This window comes from Equus caballus, chromosome X (genome assembly GCF_041296265.1).
Source record: "Equus caballus isolate H_3958 breed thoroughbred chromosome X, TB-T2T, whole genome shotgun sequence".
In the NCBI taxonomy this organism is placed as follows: domain Eukaryota; kingdom Metazoa; phylum Chordata; class Mammalia; order Perissodactyla; family Equidae; genus Equus; species Equus caballus.
In genome coordinates, this window is record NC_091715.1 from 138650890 (window position 1) to 138675173 (window position 24284).

General features: G+C 38.2%; 1 protein-coding gene and 1 non-coding gene across 2 annotated transcripts in view; one reads left to right on the forward strand and one right to left on the reverse strand.

The window, feature by feature from the left end:
* The first annotated feature begins 324 nt into the window (after window positions 1-324).
* LOC138921954 (FMR1 neighbor) overlaps window positions 325-24284 on the forward strand; it is a 33686-nt gene continuing 9726 nt past the window's right edge. Inside the window, exons 1-4 of the mRNA XM_070258189.1 lie at window positions 325-716; window positions 18872-18991; window positions 22193-22333; window positions 23694-23790. Coding sequence (XP_070114290.1) covers window positions 404-716; window positions 18872-18991; window positions 22193-22333; window positions 23694-23790 — 671 coding nt within the window. The 5' untranslated portion in view covers window positions 325-403. The remainder of the gene's footprint in view (window positions 717-18871; window positions 18992-22192; window positions 22334-23693; window positions 23791-24284) is intronic.
* Window positions 5773-5911, reverse strand: LOC138922025 (small nucleolar RNA SNORA1). The gene has a single exon (XR_011435122.1). It is a non-coding gene; the product is annotated as a small nucleolar RNA SNORA1 (small nucleolar RNA).

A 24284-nucleotide genomic window follows, 5' to 3' on the forward strand; every position in this document is an offset into this window, starting at 1 on the left:
TTTAATTAATTAAAATTGACATTTAAACAGCCACACTTGCCTAGCAGCCACCGTAGCAAATACGACAGTGCCTAACTGCAGTGGCCGTAAAGGGTGCAGTGTGCGTCATCGGACTGGCTCTGAGGAGAATTAGCGCAAGGCTGCCGTCGGCATCCTTCCTGTGGGCCAGGGATGAGCAGGGGCGCTCCTTCAAAGCCATTGACCCCGCACGGGCAGCAGGGGGCCTGGAGTCGCGGAGGGGGCATGCACACAGCCTGGCGGCCGTTAAAAAGGGGCGGGGCCTGCAGCGAGGCCTGGCACGTGCCGCCGCGGGGGGCCACGTAAGCGTCACTGCCGCAGGGGCTTGTGGGTCAACGGTCGCCGGCACCGAGGCGGTACCTCAGCGAGGCGGGAACCGAGAGCCATGCCTGCTGAGAGGAGCTTGATGCACGGGCGGAGGAACCGGTCGAAATCCAGGGCGCTGTGGCAAGTGCGCGCGAGGGTGAGAGCCATTGAGGCGGAGGAGCCGGCGCTGGGGCCTCCTCCGGAGAACGACAGTCCGGGACTCCAGGCTGCCGTGGCTGCCATGCGTCAGCCCACCTGGCGCACGCCTCTGCTTGGCCTCCCTCAGGCTGGGCCGCGCTACTTTGCGGTGAAGGCTTGGGCCCGCAAGCACTTTGGGCTCCTCGTGCTCGCCAGCTGGGCCCTGATGCTGCTGTTCTACTTCCTGACTACCGGTGAGTGGCCGCTCCTGGCCGGGGGCCCCGGGACGCCAGGGCAGGGGCGACAGGGCGCGGCCGCCTGCTGCGGCCACACGCCCGCCCTCCCTTCCCCTCCGCCTCACAGGCCTACCCTCCCTGGCCCGCTCCCCACGCCTGACCGCGGCTTCTCCCCGCCCCGGGCCCTCCGAGCGCCCCTCCTGAAGAGCCGCTCTCCCCTCCTTCCGAAAAAGATTGGCGTGAGATTCGCTTCACGCCGAGTGACCGGCTTTCTAGTGAACAATTTCGTGACATCTAGTATGTTCAAACGCTGCGCAGCCACCCCCTCTGTCTAGTTCCCCGAAATACTTCCCTCAGCCCCAGTTAGAGCCCGCACCCATGCCTCGCGCCGTCACTCCCCAGCCCCAGTCCCCAGCCCCGGCAGCCGCCAGCCGGCTCTCGGCCTCCGTGGGTTTCCTTTCTCATGGTTCGTGTCACGGTGACGTACAGTATTTGCCCTGTTGTGTCCAGCTCATTTTACTTAGCATCATGTTTTCGAGATTTATGCATGTGGTAGTATTATCAGTACTTCATTCCTTTTTATGGCCAAATAATATTCTGTTGGATGAATATACTGCATTTGGTTTATTCATTTATCAGTTGATGAGCATTTGGGTTGTTTCCTGTTGTTGGCTATTATGAATAACGCTGCTGTGAATATTCAAGTACAAGTTTTTTTGTCAACACGTGTTCGGTTCTCGGGCATATGCCTAGGAGTGGAATTGCTGAGTTTTATAGGAATTGCGTGTTGAAGTTTTTGAGGAAGTTCTGAACTGTTACACAAAGTGGCTGAACCATTTTACTTTCCCACTGACAATGCACGAGCGTCCCTAATTTCGCCAATTGTTACCTCCCCCCCTTTTTGGTTATTGCCATCCTAGTGTGTGAGAAATGATATCTTATTATGGTTTTCATTAGTGTTTCTGTAATGACAAATGATGTTGAACATCTTTTCATATGCTTTTTACCATTTGTATATCTTCTTCGGAGAAATGTCTATTCAAGTCCTTTGACCGTTTTTAACTGGATTGTTTATGGTTTTGTTATTGAGTTGTAAGAGTTCTTTATATATACTGGATATATGATATGTAAATGTTTTCTCTCATTCTGTAGGTTGTCTTTTCACTTTTTTGATAATTTATTTTTTGATGCACCAACGTTTTTAAATGTGAGGAAGTTCAATTTATTTTTAATTTTGTCACTTGTGCTTTTGGTGTCATATCTAAAAATCCATGGCCAAATGTAAAGTCATGAAGATTTATTCCTATGTTTTCTTTTAAGAGTATTGTGATTTTAGCCTTTATACTTAGGTTGTTGATCCATTTTGAAATAATTTTTGTATATGGTATCTATTAGGAGTCTGACTTTATTCTTTTGCCTGTGGCGATCCAGTTGTCTCAGCATCATTTGTTGAAGAGGCTATTTATTCCCCATTGAATGGTCTTGGCACTATTTTTGAAAATCAGTTCACCATAGATTTATGTGTTTATTTCTGGACTCAAGTTATATTCTGTTGGTCTGTGTGTCTGTCCCTATGCCAGTACCATACTCTTTTGATTATTGTAGCTTTGTAGCAAGTTGAGAAACTGGGACATGAGTCCTCCAACTTTGTTCTTTATTCATATTGTTTTAAGTATTCAAAACCCCTTACAATTCCATATAAATCTGAGGTTCTGCTTTTCCATTTATGCAAAAAGGCCATTGGAGTTTTGATAGCGATTGCGTTGAATCTGTAGATCACTTTGGGCAGTATTGTCATCTTAACAATATTAAGGCTTTAAATCCATGAACATGGGTTGTCTTTCCATTCATTTGTCTTCTTTAATTTATTTTAGCAATGTTTCATAGTTTTCAATGTACAGGTCTTTGACCTCCTTGGTTAAGTTTATCCCAAGATATTTTATTCTTTTGGATGCTATTGTAAATGGAGTTGTTTTCTTAATTTCCTTTTGGATTGTTCTTGCTGATGTCTAGAAGCACAACTGATTTTTGCATGTTGATCTTGTATCCTGCAACTTTGCTAAATTTGTTTATGAGCTCTAATAGGTTTTTGTAGACTTTTTTTTTGAATATTCTATATATAGAATCATGTTATCTGCGAGTAGTTTTACTCCTTCCTTTGCAATTTGGATGCCTTTTATTTTTTGTCCTAATTGCTCTGGCTAGAACTTCCAGTACAATGCTGAATAGCAGTGGTAAAAATGGGCATCCTTGCCGTGTTCCTGATCTTAGCGGGGAAGCTTTCAGTCTTTCCCTATCAATTATTATGTTAATTCTTGGTTTTTCATAAATATTCTTTATCATAATGAGAAAAATCCTTTTTTTTTTTTTTACAGGTTGGCACCTGAACTATCAACTGTTAACCAATCTTCTTTTTTTTTCTGCTTTTTCTCCCCAAATCCCCCCAGTACATAGTTGTATATTTTAGTTGTGGGTCCTTCTAGTTGTGACATGTGGGACGTTGCCTCAGCATGGCCTGATGAGCGGTACCATGTCCGCGCCCAGGATCTGAACCGGCAAAACCCTGGGCCACCAAAGTGGAGCGCATGAACTTAACCACTCAGCCATGGGGCCAGCCCCCGAAAATCCCTTCTATACATAGTTTGCTGAATGATTTTATCATGAAAGGTGTGGGATTTTGTCAAATGCTTTTCCTGCATCAATTGAGGCATTTTCCCTTCATTCTGTTAATGTGGCATATTTCATTGGTTTTCTTACGTTGAGCCACCCTTGTATTCCTGGATTGAGCCCCACTTGGTCATTGTATATACTTTTTTTGATGTGCTATTGCAGTTGTTTTGTTAGTATTTTGTTGGGGCATCTATTTATTTGCATCTATATTCATATGTGATATTGGTTTGTAGTTTTCTTATGGTGTCTTTGTCTGGCTTTGGTATCAGGTTAGTAATGGCATCATAAAATGAATTAAGAAGTGTTCTTCTATTTTTTGAAAGACTTTGAGAAAGTTTGGTGTTAATTCTTCTTTAAATATTTGGTGGAAATCACCAGTGAAACCATCTGCTCCTAGACTTTTCCTTCTTGGGTGTTTTCTTTTTAATTGAGTTCATAATAGTTTACAACATTTAGAAATTTCAGTTGTACATTATTACTTGTCTGTCACGATATAAGTGCTCTTCTTAACCCCCTGTGCATACCCCCCAACCCCCTGCCCCAGTAGCCACTGAACTGTTCTCTTTGTCCGTGTGTTAGTTTTTCTTCTACATAGGAGTGAAATCATATGGTGTTTATTTTTCTCTGTGTGGGTTATTTCATTTAACATGATACCCTCCAGGTCCATCCACATTGTTGTGAATGGGATGATTTTGTCTTTTTTATGACTGAGTAGTATTGTAGTCAATCTATATACCACATTTTCTTTATCCAGTCATCAGTCCATGGGCATTAGGGTTGCTTCCACATCCTAGCTATTGTGAATAATGCTGCAGTGAACATAGGGGTGCATGAGTCTCCTTGAACTGTTGATTTCTAGTTCTTTGGATAAATACCCCAGTAGTGTGATAGCTGGTATTTCTATTTTTAGTTTTTTGAGAAATCTGCATACTGTTTACCACAGTGGCTGCACCAGTTTGCACTTCCACCAGCAGTGTAAGAGGGTTCCCTTTTCTCCACACCCTCTCCAACATTTGTTATTTTTTGTCTTGGTGATTATAGCCATTTTAATGGGTGTAAGGTGATATCTTAGTGTAGTTTTGATTTGCATTTCCCTGATGATTAGTGATGTTCGTCTTTTCATGTGCCTGTTGGCCATCCATCTCTATATCTTCTTTGGGAAAATGCCTGTTCATATTCTCTGCCCATTTTTTGATCGGGTTGATTTTTTGTCGTTCAGTTGTGTGAGTTCTTTATATATTATGGAGATTAACCCCTTGTCAGCTATATTATTTGCAAATGTTTTCTCCCAATTGGTGGATTGTCTTTTGTTTTGATCCTGGTTTCCTTTGCCTTGTAGAAGCTCTTTAGTCTGATGAAGTCCCACTTATTTATTTTTTCTCGTTTCCCTTGTCCAAGAAGACATGGTATTTGAAAAGATCCTTTTAAGATCGATGTCCAAGAGTGTACTACCTGTATTTTCTTACAGATGTTTTATGGTTTCAGGTCTTACCTTCAAGTCTTTGATCCATTTTGAGTTTATTTTTGTGTGTGGCTTAAGATAATGGTCTACTTTCATTCTTTTGCATCTGGCTGTCACGTTTTCCCAACACCATTTATTGAAGAGACCATCCTTTCTCCATTGTATGTTCTTAGCACCTTTGTCGAAGATTAGCTGTCTGTAGATGTGTGATTTTATTTCTTGGCTTTCAATTCTGTTCCATTGATCTGTCTGCCTGTTTTTGTACCAGTACCATACTATAGCTTTGTAGTACATTTTTTTAAGTCAATAAATTATTATTGAAGTAATTTCGCATGTTGTGATTCCTTCCAGTCACCTTAATTCCTCCAAAGTTTGTCATAATCTTCAAGATAGCTCTTTTAAAAAGGAATTTTGTCCAGTCCATGGTTGTCATGTCAGTCAGTTCACAATTCTTTCAGTTGGGGTTCTTTGATCTCCACTTGAATAAGGACATACTTTAAAAATTCTCCACCTGTTGGAGCTGGCCTGGTGGCTCAGTAGTTAAGTTCACATATTCCACTTCAACGGCCCAGGGTTCGCCGGTTCAGCTCCTGGGTGAGGACATGGCACCGCTTGTCAAGCCATGCTGTGGTAGGCATCCCACATATAAAGTAGAGGAAAATGGGCATGGATGTTAGCTCAGGGCCAGTGTTCCTTAGCAAAAAGAGGAGGATCGGCAGCAGATGTTAGCTTAGGGCTAATCTTCCTCAAAAAAAAAAAAAAAATTCTCCACCTGTAATCTTTAGGATCCAATTTTTTCAACCAATTTACTTTAGGGCCTAGGAGTTAAATTGTAGGAAGTTGACTGCTATTTTAGCAAATGATCTAAGATATATTATTCCTAATCATTTCTAATATTGAAAATTCTTGTTACATCCAATTTTTACTTATTAGCCTAGCAAAAAATGTTACAGGTCTCATTGTCACCGCTGCAATACGTGTACTGTGATGGAAGCATAATCTGTGTCTCAATATATATTGACACATTAACAATTTCTGGACATCATTAACAACAGTGCCCATTTTCATCTAGAGTGAGGTTTCTGTAGTACATTTTGAAGTCAGGGATTGTGATGTCTCCAGCTTTGTTCTTTTTTCTTGGGATTGCTTTAGCTATTCAGGGTCTTTTGTTGCCCCGTATGAATTTTAGGATTCTTTGTTCTTTTTCTGTGGAGAATGTCATTGGGATTCTGATTGGGATTGTGTTGAGTCTCTAGATTGCTTTGGGTATTATGAACACTTTAACTGTGTTTATTCTTCTGATCCATGTGCATGGAGTATCTTTCCATTTCTTTATGTCATCATTTATTTCTTTCCACAATGTCTTGTAGTTTTCATTGCATAGGTCTTTCACCTCTTTGGTTAAATTTCTTCCTGGATATTTTATTCTTTTTGTCATGATTGTAAATGGGATTGTATTCTTGAGTTCTCTTTCTGTTCATTATTAGAGTATAGAAATGCAACTTATTTTTGTAAGTTGATTTTGTACCCTGAAACTTTACATTAGTTGTTTATTATTTCTAGTAGTTTTCTGATTGATTCTTCACGGTTTTCTATATATAAAATCATGTCAACTGAAAATAGAGAGTTTCACTTTTTTACTTCCTATTTGGATTACTTTTATTCCTTTTTCTTGCCTAATTTCTCTGGCTATTACCTCCAGGACAATGTCAAATAAGAATAGAGAGAGTGGGCACCCTTGTCTTGTTCCTGTTGTCTGAGGGATGGCGTTCAACTTTTCCCCATTGAGTATGATGTTGGCTGTGGGTTTGTCACATATGGCCTTTATTATGTTGAGGTACTTTCCTTTGGTCCCCATTTTGTTAAGAGTTTTTATCGTAAATGGATGTTGGATCTTGTCACATGCTTTCTCTGTGTCTATTGAGAGGATCATGTGGTTTTTATTACTCATTTTGTTAATATGGTGTATCATGTTGATTGATTTATGGACATTGAACCATCCCTGTGTCCCTCATAGAAATCCCACTTGACCATGATGTATGATCTTTTTGATGTATTGCTCTAATCAGGGTGGCAATATTTTGTTGAGGATTTTTGCATCTATGTTCATCACTGAAATTGGCCTATAGTTTTCCTTTTTTGTGTTGTCCTTGTCAGGCTTTGGTTTCAGGGTGATGTTGGCCTTGTAGAATGTGTCAGGAAGTGTTCCGTCTTCCCTAATTTTTTGGAATAGTTTACTAAGTATAGGTATTAAATCCTCTTTGAATGTTTGGTAGAATTCACCAGGGAAGCCTTCTGGTCCTTGACTTTTATTTTTTGGGAGATTTTTAATTACTGTTTCAATGTCTTTACTTGTGATTGGTCTATTCAGATTATCTATTTCTTATTGATTCAGCTTTTGGAGGTTGTAAGAGTCTAAGAATTTATCCGTTTCTTCTAGATTGTCTAATTTGTTGACATACAGCTTTTCATAGTGTTCTCTTATAATCATTTGTATTTCTCTGGTATCCATTGTAATTTTTCCTTTCTCTTTTCTAATTTTATTTATCTGAGCTTTCTCTCTTTTTTTCTTTTTAAGTCTGGCTTGAGGTTTATCAATTTTGTTTATCTTCTCAAAGAGCCAGCTCTTTGTTTCATTGATCCTTTCTGTTGTCTTTTTTGTTTCACTTGCATTTATTTCTGCTCTGATTTTTATTATTTCCTTCCTTCTGCTGCCTTTGGGCTTTGTTTGTTCTTTTTCTAATTCGGTTAGGTGTAGTTTGAGATTTCTTATTTTGGATTTTTCTTATTTATTAAGGTGAGCCTGTTGTTGCAATGAATTTCCCTTTTAGGACTGCTTTTGCTGCATCCCATATGAGTTGGTATGGTATGTTTTCGTTTTCATTTGTCTCCAGATATTTTCTGACTTCTCCTTTAATTTCTTCTATGATCCATTGGTTGTTCAGTAGCATGTTGTTTAGTCTCCACATATTTCCCCCTTTCTCAGCTTTTTTCTTGTAGTTAATTTCTAGTTTCTTATCATTGTCCTTGGAAAAGATGCTTGATAGAATGTCAATCTTCTTAAATTTATTGAGGCTTGCCTTGTTTCCCAACATATATTCTATCCTTGAGAATGTTCCATGTGCACTTGAGAAGAATGTGTATTCTGCTGTTTTTGGATGATGTGTTCTATATATATCTGTTAAGTCTATCTGGTCTAGTTTTTCATTTAATTCCACTGTTTCCTTGTTGACTTTCTGTCTGGATGGTCTATCCATTGATGTGAGTGGAGTGTGAGGTCCCTTACTATTATTGTCTTGTTGTTAATATCTCCTTTTAGGTTTGTTAATAGTTGCTCTATGTTCTTTGGTGCTCCTGTGTTGAGTGCATATGTATTTCTAAGTGTTATGTCTTCTTGGTGGAGTGTCCCTTTGATCATTGTATACTGCTCCCCTTTGTCTCTCTTTACCTGTCTTATCTTAAAGTCTACTTTGTCTGATGTAAGTATGGCAACACGTGCTTTCTTTTATTTGCCATTAGCTTGGAATATCATCTTCCATCCCTTCACTCTGAGCCTGTGTTTGTTGTTGGAGCTGAGATGTGTTTCCTGGAGCCAGCATATTGTTGGGTCTTGTTCTGTAATCCATCTTGCCATTCTGTGTCTTTTTATTGGAGAATTCAATCCATTTACATTTCGAGTGATTATTGATATATGAGGGCTTAATGCTGCCATTTTATTGCTTGTTTTCTGGTTCTCCTGCATTTCCATTGTTTACCATCCCATGTATTTTAGACTACCAATTTGGTTAGGTAGTTTTTTATGCTGGATTTCTTAGTTTTCTCCTTATTTATTATTTGTGTCTCTGTTCTGCTTTTTTGTTTAGTAGTTACCTTGAGTTTTGTATGAAATATCTTGTTGATAGGATAGTCCGTTTTCTGATGACCTCTTATTTCCTTAGGCTAAGCTCATTCAGTTCCTTTCCTCTTCCCCTCCTACATTGTTTTTGTCACATTTTATTCTATCTGTCTAGTTTAAATGACAAGATTATCTTTGTTTTTGGTGTTTTCCTTCCCTTTATCTTTAATGTTTTACTTGAGTATTTGCTAATGTGTTCTAATGGATAGCTACAATTTTCTGATATTGTCTACCTGTTTATATTCTTACTCAGGGCTTTGTAGCCCCTTCTCTTTTTTCAAGTATGAGGGCCTTCTTGAGCATTTCTTGTCAGGGGAGTCTTGTGGCAATGAACTCCCTCAGCTTTGTTTATCTGTGAAAGTTTTTATTTCTCCATCATATCTGAAGGATATTTTCACTGGATAGAGTATTCTTGGCTGAAAATTTCTGGTTTTCAAAGATTTGAATATATCATTCCACCCTCCCCTACCTTGTAAGGGTTCTGCTGAGAAATCCACTGAAAGCCTAATAGGGGTTCCTTTGTAAGTTATTTTCTTCTGCCTTGCTGCCCTTAGTATTTTTTTTTTTGTCATATATTGTTACCAGCTTTACTACTATATGCCTTGCAGTAGGCCTTTTTACATTTATATAGTTAGGAGATCTAGTGGCTTCTTTCATGTGAATTTCCATCTCCTTCTCCAGGTTTGGGAAGTTCTCTGTTGTTATTCTTTGAACAAGCTTTCTGTTCCATTCTCCTTCTTTTCTTCCTCTGAAATACCTATAATCCTTATGTTGCATTTCCTGATTAAGTTGGATATTTCTCAGAGACTTTCTTCATTTCTTCTTAGTCTTAGTTGTCTCTCCTCCTCCTTCTGAAGCATTTCTATATTTCTGTTTTCACTGTTACTGATTCTCTCCTCAATGATATCAGCTCTGCCGTTCAGGGAATCCACATTCTACTTTATCTCATCCATTGTGTTTTTCATCTTGAATATTTCTGTTTCATTCTTCTTTATAGTTTCAACCTCATTTGTGAAGTAGTTCTTGAACCCATTGAATTGTCTATCTGCATTCTCTTTTAACTCGTTCAGTTTTTTAATGATAGCTATTTGGAATCATCTGTCATTTAGGTTATAGATTTCTGTGTCTTCACGATTGATTTCTGGGTACTTGTCCTTTTCCTTTTGGTCTGGAGATTTAACATATTTCTTCATACTGCTAGATGCCATGAATTTGTGCTTCTGCATTTTGGTAGTATTTGATTGCTACTTCCACCTGTCGCCACTGGGTGGGGTTCAAGAGCTGCATATTCTGAACACACTGTGATCCATGGGACAGCTCCCAGGTGCTGGGCTGGGGTGCTGGGCCAGGGTGAGGGAAGCTTTCTTTCTCCTGGGTGGACTCGGGGACTTCTCACTCTCCCCTTGCTGTCAGCTCTCCTGCAGTATTGGCTTGATGGAGATACCCCGCTGATAGCAGTCACCTCTGTGGGGGGCTTTACCCCGGGCTGTGAGGCACCTCAGAGATCTATGGTGTTCCCATGGAGGGCCGCCACTCCCTCCCTGCTTTCCTCCCAGAGGCTGCACACAATTCCTGTGTCTCTGTCCTTCAGGGAGGAAGAGACACGTTATCTTACCTCCTTCCACTACCTCAGTAGAGGCTCCAGCACCTCCACTTTCTGACATACGGCTGCATGGGTCTCTCAGACATCATTTCTGTTGTGTGGATGTCCTCTGTTGGAATATAAATGTTCTTTTCATTGTATCTTTGAGGGGAGAGCTTATGGGGAGAACTCACTCTGCCATGATGCTGATGTGACCCTGGTTGGTTTTGATTAGTGTTTCAGTCTCTTTGCATGTTATAGTTCTTCTGTGAAAGGTCTTCTTTACCTAACCTCCTTTCACAAATGACTGAATCCCCTCACCAACTCTCACAAATACCTTTCTTTCCCTTATGAATGGCTTCCCTCCCTCATTTCTCCTTAGACCTTCTTTTCGTTACCTCCTATCATATAGTACTAACCTCTGTCATCTCAGCATTCCAAGTACTAACCTTCACCACCTCGTCTCTTAAAGCTGTTCCACCTCTAACCTCACCTTACTAACCCCCCTTACCTCACCACTCAAATGCCTTCCTCCATTATCTCCCTTCACAAAGACCTTTCCTTGTTCATTTCCCTTCACCAAGGCCTTCCCTTCTTTCATGATTGCCATCTCTGCCTCCTCTATCCTTATAATTGACTTCTCTCCTTCACCTCTCACCTCAAAGGCCTCCTTCTCTCAAGTCCTCTCAAAGTAGGAACTTTCCTCTCCTCATATAGTATAGTCATCTGTCATTTAATGATGGGGATGCAGTCTGAGAAATGTGTCATTAGGCGGTTTTGTCTTGTGAACATCATAGAATGTAGTTACATGAACCTAGATGGTATAGCCTACTACACAACTAGGCTATCTGGTACTTATCTTATGGGACCACCGTCATATATGTGGTCCATCATTGACCAAAATGTCATTATGTGTTGCATGACTATATTAAACTCCTTCACCTGCTTTCTCAAAGAATTTCCCTCCTCTGCTTATGCTCACAAAGGCCATCCCTCTGCCACCTCACTTCACAAATGCCTTCTTTCTTTTACCCTCACAAATGCCTTCCCTCCCTCATCACCACTCCAAAAGTTCTTCTTAACCTTCAATCAAGGTCTTTTCGTTCTCCAATATCCCCACAATATCTTTCTTTTGCTCACCTTCTCTCCCTCACTCAGTAGCCTTTCTTCTTAATCTCGCAAAGCCCTTTCCTCCCCTCACTCAAGGTCTTCAATTTCTCACCTCCCTTTTAAAATGCCTTCATTCTCTTACCTCATGTTGTCTTTCTCTCTCTAACCTATCTTCACAAAGACCTTCCCTCCCTCAGTCAAATTCCTTCCGTTTCCTCCTCATTTACCTACCCTCCTCCAGACCTTTACTCACCCTCCTCTCTGATGCCTATTTCAGCCCTCCAAAGCCTTCCCTTCTCCCCACTCATGAATTTCCTCTCCCTCATCCCCCAAAGGTACTCTCTCCTTCTTCCCCCAAAGTCTTTTTCCTCCTCCTTCTTTAATGGTCGTGCTGCCTCACTTTCCTGACTCAAAGTCTTTCCCATCTCCTCCTTCAAATCCTTCTTACCCCTTGCTCAAATACTTTTCCTTTCCCCATAGCTTTCTCTCCTTAGCTCCAAGATGGCCTTCTCAAAACGGCATTCTCTACCTTACCTCCCATGGCCTGCCCTCCCTCCTGAGCCCCCCACAGTGATGTTCCATCTCCACATCTGCATAAAGGCCTTGGCTTTCCCACAGTCTTCCTCTTTCCCTCAAGCTTCAACCTCAAGCCTAAAGACAGTCTTCCATCCTCACCTCTAATCTCAGTGACTTCTCTCTCCCTGCCCTCCGCAGAGGCCTTCTATGACCACCCCCAACCAAGGTCCTCCCACAGGCAAAGGAGGAGGCAAAAATTTAGCAGAGGCATTGTAAGTAAAAGGAACAGAGACTGCTGTGTACTATGTCAGAACTGCATGGCTTTATAACTTTTTATGAGGGGTGAATTCAAAGTTAAATAAAGTATATGTTAGGCATCCTTATACCAACTACTTTAATTAAGTTAGAATATATGATTTCTGCTTTATGGAAATATTTTAGGATACTTTTTAAATGATCGTTTATAAATCATATTACTTCAAATTATTCATACTTATTTTTCCTACTGTTCATCTAAAATACCAAAGTATTTCTGAATTAGTTTGCTGTCCTTATAAACGCTGGTTACAAATATGACTGAGAGCTTTACAAACAGTGCTTTTTCATTTTCTGAAAATGTAAGTTAAAAAACAAAACTATAAATTGTACATTATTTTTTCTTAGTCCATGAGTTCTTCGTTTTCTATTTCTATTTTGAGTAGAACTCTTACAAAAAAAGAATACTGTTATTCAGTGTGATTTCTTTATTTCCATGAAGACTTTTTCCAGTATAGATTTAACATATTTTCTCCTGAAATAATTCATGATTCATTCTTTGTACTGTCAGATTTCCCAGGTTCCTGGGAGGTAATATGTGACTGGATGGATTAAATATTATTTTACATTTAAAATAACTTAATATAATGAATTGTACTGTGTTATTGGTTAATTGTGTTCCCCCACCCTCGACAAAAAAAAATGTCGGAATTTTAATTCCCAGTACCTCAGAATGTGACCTTATTTGGAGATAAGGTCTTTATAGATGTAATCAAATTAAAATGTGAGCCCAATCCAGTATGACTTGTTGGACACAGAGGTAGACGTTCATAGAGAAAAGACTAAATGCCACATTAATGACATTTTGGTCAACAACATATTGCACGTACAGTGGTAGTCCCATAAGATTAGTGCCATATAGCCTAGGTGTGTAGTAGGCTATAACACCTAGGTTTGTGTAAGTACACTCTATGGTGTTCACATGACAAAATCGCCTAACAATGCATTTCTCAGAACGTATCTCTGTCATTAAACAATGCGTGACTGTATGTGAATAGAAATAGGGAGAAAACAGTGGTCTTCAAGCCAAGGAGAGAGGCCTTCCCTCACAGCCCTCAGAAGGAACAGACATCTTGATTTTGGACTTCTAACCTCCAGAACTGTGAGACAATAAATTTCTGTTGTTTTTAAGCCACCTAGTTTATGACACTTTGTTACAATGACTCTAGCAAAGTAATACACACTGAGAGGTAAAGTAATTTGGCCATGGCCCTGGAGTATTATGGTGAAAGGAGGGCACGTAATTCTAGAACTAAAATTCCCCTTCTCCTTCCTAGACAGACCCTTCCGAGTTCTCTTAGATTTAATGCCACCAAAGGGAATTGAGGTTGCTGGATGTGAGGTACCTCCGGGATATCTCCAGTTTGTATTGTCGTTTGGACTCCCAAACTGCATTGCTTCTCAGGTTGTATTTTTATGGAAGGCATGTAGACTAGTGGCATACAGGATGAGGAGACTAGGAGATTGGGGACTGGGAGTTTGATCCCAGCTTCTCCACCAATTCTCTGTAACCTATTGGATTAATTCTTATTGCACAGCGTTTAATGGGAGATTAAAAAAAAAAGGAGAAATAAAGATTGACTAATAGGTAATATTTTCAGAATGCTTTAGCTTCATGGACACAACCATGTGACTAGTTTCTGTATCATTATATTAGAATACTTCATTTATCCATTCTTCACGGGGAGTAAATGAGGCAGTGCACATAGATAGAGGATCTGGCTGCCTGCCATGCACCTCATTAAGCACCAGGCTTGCTCTTGCTTTAACCATGTGTGCATGTGGTATAGTTGGAGGAGTCCTGAATTACGAATTAGGAGACCCAGGTTGTCTTGATTCTGCCACTGACTTGCTTTGTGACCTTTGATGGGTCGCTTTACCTCTTTTACCCTTCAATTACCTTGTCTAAAAGTTGAGGAGATTTTGCTATGGGTGTTGCTTTTGCCTCAGTAGTTTGTGTAACACCTTCACAGCTCTTGGTTATCTTAATACTATCAGACCTTCCTATTTTCCTTTAAAAAGTCTCACTTTTTTACATAAATATGTTTATTTTAAAAGGAAAGTGTAGCACAGTTATAAATGGAAAACTGGTCATATTTGTTATTAAGAGAATTATTTATAAAAATAAATATCCCACAACCAAAATACTGTTTTTAAAATTATAAACAATAAAAATAAATAATGAAAGACATGACAAAATATTTATTCATTTTACATTGTACTAAGCATGACTTCATTTAATCCTTATAATCCTTCAGAATATCCTTCAAAATCCATTTTGCAGATGAGTAAACTGAGGCAAAGAGAAGTTACTGACTTGGCCAAGTGTACCAACTAGTATGTGACAGAGCCAGGGTGCAAATTCAGGTCTGTTTGAGGCCAAGGCCCAGAAAGACTGCTGCATAGGGAGACCCTCAATTTACTACAGCCCCAGGAGAATCCTTCCAAGCTGATAACATTAGCCACTGTTCCTTTTCTGTCTTCTCACCCTTTAATCCAGTTCCTCATCTGAGAGACTTCACTGCATAGCAGGGCTGGCAACGTAGTTTGCAAAATGAAAATGCAACATCCCTACTTCAAAATTTCTTATGAACTTCAAGATGATAGAGCATTAAACCAAGCGTGGGGTCCTTCTAAGAGCTAGACTGTAGATTGCACAGGTTGCATGCCCATGATGCTCACAGCTTTGAGTTTAGTTTTTTTTCCTTTGAAATGTGGTTAGATTTTCAGTCTTTTTTTGCAGCAGAGAAATTAAAAAATAAAAATTCTTTGTGACGGGGCAACCTAATTGGTTCTTTACTGTTTCTTGCTGCCATTTAAGGAAGCTGGCTCCTAATCTTTTGTTTGAGCATATTAATGAGTGTACAGATGCAAATTAGAGGCATAAAGGATGAAATTATTCTGCATATGAAAAGTGATGGGGAGGGGAAAGAGGCTAGAGCCTAACAGGGTGGAGAGGAAGATCTGAGAAGACCTGGGCACTGGCTGATGGGAGATTTTGGAGAGAGGAAAGGGCAGTTGCTCCCAGGGAGGAAAGAACAGGGTGGTTAAAAGGAATTTTATAAAGGTTTGCCATATGGTGAGTGATATCAACCTTGTTTGGTGTCATAATAGTTTTGATATGCCGGTCATAGATTTTTTTTCTACACTTTTAACGTAAATAAATAGCAAAGATGAGATATATCCGTAAATATTCAAGTGTGTTTCACCTAAAATCAACTCATGTAATGCTGATGGTACTCATACCACACTTTGGGAAATACTACTCGTTAATTTGTAAGTAATTGTCTGTCAGAGTCGGGAAGAAACCAGTGGTATAGGGAGAACAGGTTAAACACTCTGGAGGCTTTTGGTTCAGGCTGCCACTGATGATACCTATCTGAGTAAATATTTAATTGCCTCCTCCATTTCAAATGCTCATTGAAAGGACAAAAAGATCTATGATGGTTGAAAACCCAGAGAACCCAGAAGAGTGCCATCTGCCATCAATATGCCAGAAATTTGGAGAGATTTCAGAAAGATAGAATGAAGCCAGGCCAGACACTACTGAGAGAAGTTGCCGCAACCTGTGTTTCACCTCAGCCTAAGGCCAAGCCTGTCTGGGAGGGGCTGGAGGCTAGGGTACTCTGAGCTGGGGATCAGTCTCCATCCTGGAGAGACTCCAGAGAGCATACCATCTGGGGAAGATATCCTAGAGTGGAGACTCAGGCCACTGTGTGCTACTGCCAGCCAACACTTCCTTCAGATGGTGTGTTGAGTCCAGTGGCAACAGAGGCAGTCAGCTGGGGAAGGTGGGCACTGAGTGAACAAGTGGCAGTACAGAATATAGGTCCTGTTGAAGCTGCTTCCAACTGTAGCTTCTTTGCTGTATCATTTCCCTGGCAATATTAATCTCATTTTTTGTCCCCTGTGCTGGAAGCACTCTTCCAGGCCCTTTGTGTAGCCAGTTTCTTATTTTTTTTTAGCTTAAATATCGTCTCAAGAGAGGCCAGCCCCTATTTAAAGTAGGTCTCCTACCTTATGCTGCATTGGTATCCACTTACTTCATTGCATTCATTACAATTTGTAGTTATTAAATTTGTTCGTTTACTTCTTTTTTGTCTGTTTGCTCCACCATACTGTAAGCTCCATGAGGGGCAGGGATCTCATCTGATTTTTTCATTGATGTATCCCCAAAACCTAAAATATAGTAGACATTAAATAGATATTTGTTGAATGAGTAGGAGTTAGGAGAAAGCAAAAAGGACAAAATGGGTTATTTTTAATGTTGTCAAGACATGTAATATACAGTGAAGATAAAACTATAATAAGTGAACGTTTTTGCATAGTGTTGAAATATAAAACCAATGAACCAAAATCAATAGCTCTCTTACATATTAGCAGTAATCAGCTAGAAAATGTGGTGAAATAGATCATATTCCCCTAAGAACAAGATTAATATGGTATATGAGAATAAACATAATAAGAAAGATTCAAGAGCTGTATGAATGCAGCTATAAACCTTACATAGGGATGTACAAAGACACTTGAATGAGTGGAGAAACAAACCTATTCTTGGGTAATAAAATTTTATACTTATCAGTTCTTTCCAAATAAGTCTACATTTAACTGAATTCATGCCTAGCACACAATAAATGGTTTTTGAGTGAATGTTAAATAATTGAACATAATTACAAAAAAAATATTATTAGGAGTTTTTGACTTGACAAGATAATTCTAAGATTCATTTAAAAAATTATTCAGAGTTGAGAATAAAATTTTGATAATGAAGATTAATGAAAGGATTGCCAGATCAATTATTAAAACATATGACAATATGAGACAAATTTTAACGATGGTATTGGTGCACAAACAGGTAGATTAGTGAAACAGAATAGAAAGTCAAGAAACAGATCTATGACTATTAAGTACTTAGAATATGATGGTGATATTATAAGTAGGAAAGGATGGATTTAATAAATGGTATTAGGACAACTGAAAAAAAAGTATCCCTACTTCATAACATACTCCAAAATATATCCCAAGTGGATTAAAGATTTAAATTTAAAAATGAAATTATAAAAGTGCTAGAAGGGAACATTAGAGTGTAGAGTATCTTTCTAGACATGACCTGAAAGGCAGAAACAGTAAAGGAAGAGATTGATACAATTGATAACAAAAAACACTTTAAACTTTTGAACTTCCCAAAGTACCTTTAAAAATACAAAGGTAGCCAACTACCTTGAAAAATATTTTCAACATATGTGGCAGATTAACGGTTAAGTTCTCTACTATGCAACAAATGTATGAAAGACGTAAGCTCACTGATGACTAAAGGTGCAAATTAAAGCAAAAGGAACACCATTATTTTGGCCATTAAATTGGCAAACAACAACAACAAAAAGGCGAGGATGCACGAAAACTGGCAGTTGCCTGCACTGCTGGTAGGACCGTACCTTGGGAGAGCCTTGCTGGAGGGTTGTATGGCCAAGGTCACCCACCATTCCTTAAGAGTTTATCCTAAGGAATTTTTCATGAATATCTTCAGATATATAGTTCCAGTGATAATCAGTGCAGTGTTCTTCATTTTTTGTTTTTTTCTTTTATTTATTGAGGTATAATTGGCATGTAACGTTATATTAGTTTCAGGTGTATAGCATAATGATTTGATATCAGTATATCTTGTGAAATGATCACCACAATAAGTCTAGTTAACATCCATCACCAAACATAGAAATTTTTTTTTCTTGTGATGAAAACTTTTAAGATCTACTCTCTCAGGAACTTTCAAATATATAATACTGTATTAACTGTAGTCACCATGCTGTACGTTATATCCCCATGACTGACTTATTTTGTAACTGGAAGTTTGTACCTTTTGACTGCCTTCACCCATTTCACCCACCTTTCACCCCCTGCCTCTGGCAACCACCAGTCTGTTCTCTGTATCTGTGAGTTCTATGCAGTATCCTTTATAATATCAATAAATTGTAAACAACCTAAATGTCTTTCTATGGGGAAATGGTTAACTCAGTTATTATAGAGCCTTATAATGGAATACTGTGAAGTTATTAAAGATAATATTGGGAAATATTTAATGATATGGACAAATCCATGCTATGGGAGTGAAGATGGATATCCTTTCCTCTTAATATAGTAGAGGATCATGCAAATAAAACTAAAAGATGTTTGAAGAAGCAAGGAAGAAGGATAAGCAACCTTTTACAGTGTCTAAGGCCTTGATTTTTATCAGTTAGTAAAGAAGCCAGCATATTTGCCAAGAGTTTCTGTGATGGGATCTGATTTATGATTTAGTTGGACTACATAGTTTCCAAGTTGTTAATTGATTGGGCCTCTGAATGTCAATGCTGTTTGTCAGAGGCAGGTTCACTATTGTGTAGCACAGCAATGGGATGTGTTGGCCTATAGTTTAAGCATTTTTAGATTTAATAGTTTTTCAGTTTCACAGCAGAATCATGTTCTGATAATTAATAATATCTGAGCTGTTATGAGATGAAAGTACAATATTTGTTAGCTCTTATACTTTCCGTAATTAATTTAAGCAAAGGTGATTACTATTAACGGGTCATAGAAAGTGATAAATGCTTTATATGTTAGGATTAATAATTTCACTTTTTCTTAAGGATTCTCGAATTCTGTGTCTCCAAGCCAGTATATTCTGTGGAGCAATGGAAATGCTAGTGGGCCATCTCTGGAAAACACCTCTGCATGGGAAGCTCTGTTAAGTTTTTTCTTTCCAACAAGTAAGTTCTTGTTTGTTGTTTTTTCCCTCCCGTCTCCTTGTTTTGAAAATAGTAGTTAAATGTTTAGGAGGCAGTGTAGTCAATTGGCATTGGGGTGGGACAGACCTGAGTGTTAATCCTGACTTTGCCCTTTGCCTTAGGCAAGATAACCTTTGAACCTCAGTGTACTCATGTTTAAAATGAAGATATTTACCACAGAGAATTGTGAGGATGAACTGAGACAGTGTTTTTAAGGCATTCCATAAATATTTGTTACTCTTTATAAAATGCTTTTCCTTCACAAATATCTAAACCTTTCACAAATTACCTTAATGGCATTGCCTGAAATTTAATAACTGACCCAGTATTGTGAAATCGATGTCTTCTGTGGCATTAATCAAGGTACTTTGTGGCTCTAATGTTATGGAATACACCAGATGTTTTCCCATCTGTTTTAGTGATAAAAAGTTCAGGTTTCAAGTCACATCGTCTTTTTGTGATTCTGTATATAATGTGTTTATCAGGTACATGGTGACCCGTGAGAATTATTAACCACAAATAACACATTTCATTTTGTTCAGCATGTGGTACCCTTTCAAGGAGAAGATTAAAATAAATTGACAATGTGAATTACAAAGATGAAGCTTTTATTAAAAATCATGCAGAATTTATTCTAACAAAATTTGATGTACATATATAAACACAAAATTATATCCATTGTTTCATTCCAGACTCTACCACTAATTCTTCTGTGTCCTTGCATAAATCTCTTCATGTTTCTCTATACTGGTTTCATCAAGTGCAAAACAGGCATTATGACACCTAATACCACTGAGCATAGCAAAATAAATGAGATCCTTAAATGAATTAAAAATGCTGCCATGGTCAAATTGAGTGGAGAAAGAGAAATCTGAGAAAGAAAAGGTAGTATGTTGTGAAGCCAGAAGAATGGTTTAGTAAGTGCCAAAGTTGGTCATAAACAACAGCAAATGATTTAAGCTTTAGATCTTATGAAAATAGCAGATGTAAAAGGTCCCATGATTACTTATAATAACTACATTATGCGAACACTGAAGCCACCTTTAAAAATCGTCTAAATAAGATACCTACATCCCCAGTACTCCTCCAACCTGGTGCAGTCAGTTGAGTCAAAATCAATTGTGGGAGAGAACGTTTTTGCCCCACAAAGTCAAACTGTTCCATTTTAAGAGAAATTTCTGGCTTAGGTTTATTCAAATCTTTCAGAACAGTGATTAAATATTTATAAAATGTGTATATTGTCTTCTTTGAGAAGAATAACTACAAGTTCATAAGATGTAAAATATTTTTAACCAATTTATTTCTTCCTCTGTATAATTGAAAATGAACAGCACTCTTCCCACTTAAGCACTAAAAAGAAAAAAGTATATCATTTTGTCATTAGGCTGTTGTTTGTAAAAGATTGATCTCTTGCAGATTAAAATGATAACCTAGAGACAGACTGGCAGGGAAGCTTGAGAGGTCGCATGATCCTTCTCCCTTTGGACAAAATTATATGCTTGAATGCGTAAACCTGATAAAAATTGTTCTACCCTTTTCTTTAAAATTACAAATATCTCTTAGTAATTTGAGTCTGAAAGTTAATTTTAGCATCTAGCATAAATCCCATCAGATGCAATTTAAGCATAAAATAAGAGAAGCTCAGCCTTAGAAGGGACTTTAGAGATCTACTCCAGTCTCTTCTGTGATTTAAAATCTCTATGATTTCCATTCCTGGAAAGTCGTCTTTGAACAATGCCAGTAGTGAGGAACTCAGCACACAGCAAGTCTGTCCCAGCTCTGAGCAGGCCCTGACTACTGTCACCCTTTTCTGGGTGTATAATGCCTAGGACTCAACGTGGTATTTTAGATGCAGTCCAGCCTGGTGAGGAGAGTCACTCTGGGCCTGGCAGGATTGAAGAACAGATTGCTTAGAGTATATAACAACAGAGTAAGCTAAACTCTCATATGTCTAAAATGTTTGGGAAATGAATATCCAGGGCAACTGGTAATGCATTAATTTTGTAACCTTGCACAAGTTACTTTGATCTTTTATTTCTTTATTTTTAAAATAGAGGTTGTAAAACTCGTTTTGAAAGTTTGTTGTGAAGATTAGAAATAATGTGTGTAAAGCAAGGTACCTGGCACAAATAGGTGTGTAGTGAATGATAGCCATTGTTATTTTTACCTTAGCTTTAGGAATTGCCAGTCTTTAAGGAAGAGGACTATAATAAAATATACCAAAAGGTAAAAATATACTTATAATTATTATATTGCTCTTTGCTGATGTTGAAGTATTTTGGAATGATCATAAAACATCAGTTATTACTTTTCTAAGTCTGTAGTTGTTGACGGTGTTGGAGATTGAACTGAATCTATGCTGGCTTTTTAAGCCATACTGTAGAGGTTTTCTTTTTGAATAAAAATCTGATATCTGCCTTTCTAAAGTTGTTTCTCTTATTTAAGGCAGGATGTTAGCAAAAGTCAGCTATTTGAGCTTGTGAGTCTTACACATTCAAATATGTGTGAATTTATTGCAGTTGCATGAATCTTGGTGTTCACGCCATAAATCATTGCCTATTCAAAATTATGGAGTCATAACTTAAGGTCAAAAGGAAGACTCGTAAAACATACTGTAGTGCCAATATGAGGTGTTCACAGAAAGTAGGTCAATACTAATAGTATCACTTGCTTTACTCTTAGCAGTAAACTGTGTGAATTTTACTTACATTCATTCTTATTGATGCATTCAGTGAGTTTCTGTAGCTTAGTAAAATTGAGTGAGAGGATATCTGTGGTATTATTTTAACAAGGTGTTAGTTTTAAGGGCATTTGGTCTGTTCTTGTTATTTAGCTCCTTCTGCGTTATATTTATATCACTGCTACTCGGCTTATGATTTGTCGTCCTTTTAAAACTACCTTACCAATTACCTGTTAACAATTTCTATTTTTCTGCAGTTCATCTAGAATTGAAAATGTCATGTTAAATAACTTTATGGTAACTTTTAAATTAACTCTTATTTTTTCAGCATTCATCACTATTTGTATATGTCATTCAATCTTTTCTTTACATATACCAGGTTAAATGTTTCTTTTTCTTTTTTAAATGTTTCTTTTTCTTTTTTGTCTTGCAGTAATTATTTAATTAGGGAAAGTGCTTGATAACCATGCTGAATTCTCTTTCTTGAATGTTTTTTCCGAAAGCGTGCATTCCAAAGGAGAATCAGGTGCTGAAGGCCTGCAAGGATGACCTGCAAGATCTTAACCAGAGTGCATGTTTGGCACACAGATGCTGTTATTCTCTCGGGACCAGTAACTTCACTTGTTTTGCCCCATTGAAAGATAGTAAGTTCATCCTCTTACATTTATTATATTTCTATTTTTAAAAATCAAGAAATAAGTCACAATTGCATAAGTTTATATTTGGATCTCCCAGCTTAACACTTAAAGGGGACTCCCAGCCCTAGAGCAATATTGTCCCAAAAGGTCCTGAGGTGGTCCGGTCTTTATTTGTGAGCAGTTTCTGCTTAGCCCTTAGATGTGATACATTTTGCTTTAGTCACTCTCTGTCTTGTCCTAAAGATTCCAGGCTATATGAGATGTAACCCTCAATACCTGGCAGAAGATGCCTCTTGGGCATGCCTTAGCTTACTTTCCTCTTCCCACCTTCTTTTCTTGAATAGAATTCTTCCCATTTATCTTGTCTTCAGCATCTCAGTATGTAACAGTAGACTTGAATGTTTCTTGTTAAGGTCTGTTTATTAGTTTCTCCTTGTTCTATTGTTTTTGAATTAGGTTCTTCTCTTAAGATTTTTTTTTCTTTACGAAGTTTTGAGAACTAGACCATCTGTTTTTGTTCCTTCATTTGGGTAGAGGGCATATATTACCAGTTTGGTCCCATGATGGATGTATTTGATATGATTAAACACTAACAAATACTACAAAAAGGATGCATGCAAAACAATGTCTTAGGTTAATATAGTCCCTATTCAATTTACAGCTCTTTGTTGAATATCTAGTATTAATAATGGAAACTGAAACCTGATCATGAATATAGTATTGCACTTTTAACACTGTCACATGATGTTTATAATTCATTCATCAGTTTAGTCTTTATATTATGTGTGAAGAGACATTTGGTTCTTGTAGAGGGAAAAATTGAACCGTGACTTACAATTCCCCAATCATATTAGAATGTGTTTCCGAATGAGTAGAAGAATAAAATATGCTTATTTACCTGCACATTATTGATTTCTTGTTTAATTTAATGTTTTATAATTTGGAAGTAAACATTTAAGAAGCCGTTCCTTCATCAAGTTAACGAGTCATAGATTAATTCACTCCTCGAGTGCTCTAAGATATGTAGCACATGGCAAAAGAAAAAACAGGCTTAGGCCTGTATATTTCTTAAGAAATATACAATACGAGTTGTAATAATCTGTTAGCAAAAACAGTAGGATCATTTTCTTAAGGCTTTCATTGCTGGGGACCATGTATTTAAAGTGTAGTCTTTAGTTATATTTCAAGAACACTTCATAAACTCCTACTACTTATAGAATAGCAAGGATATTTACCTGTCATATAAGAATACCTCCATATTTTACTTTATTAACTGATAGTTTTTTTATAATGACTTTATGAAAGAACTCAGATTTGCTTCTCTTGCTTAAGTCATAAAAGTAACAGGATATAATTAAACCAACAGAGCCAACACAGATGTTGCGGATGTTTGGGCTTGGTGTGATCAGCATGATCATCCTGGGATGTCTGCCCATTTATTGCTGCTCTCTTTGCCGGAGGAGGTAGGCAAACATAAACTTTTATTTGCTGGTTGCTGAGTATACTTGGATTTTTCTGTGTAGACACGTTTATTCATATGCTCCAGAAACACAGGGATTATGTTTGGGTCCTTTTTGTTTAAAAGAGGGTATCTCAGGAAAAATGTAAAAGTACAGTTACCATAATATTTTTAAAAGACATGTTTTATTTTTCTGTAAATTTAAGACATCCTCTTGCATAGTCTGTACATTCCCTCATCAAGCAAAATCTCAATTGGAAGGAAAAATAAATCAGTGAGCTGGGGATGCATGAAGTGTAGCTGAGTATTGACTACAACTCAAGGGATTCCCAGAAGTATTAGTCTCCATCTAGTATATGGTCATCTACCATCAGGTCTTCTTTTTTTTGAGGAAGATTAGCCCTGAGAAAAACCACTGGAGTAGCTTTCAGCATCACAGCAATGCACCGCCACCACAGTATGACAACCAGCAGATGGGTGCTGTGGTTCCCTGACCGG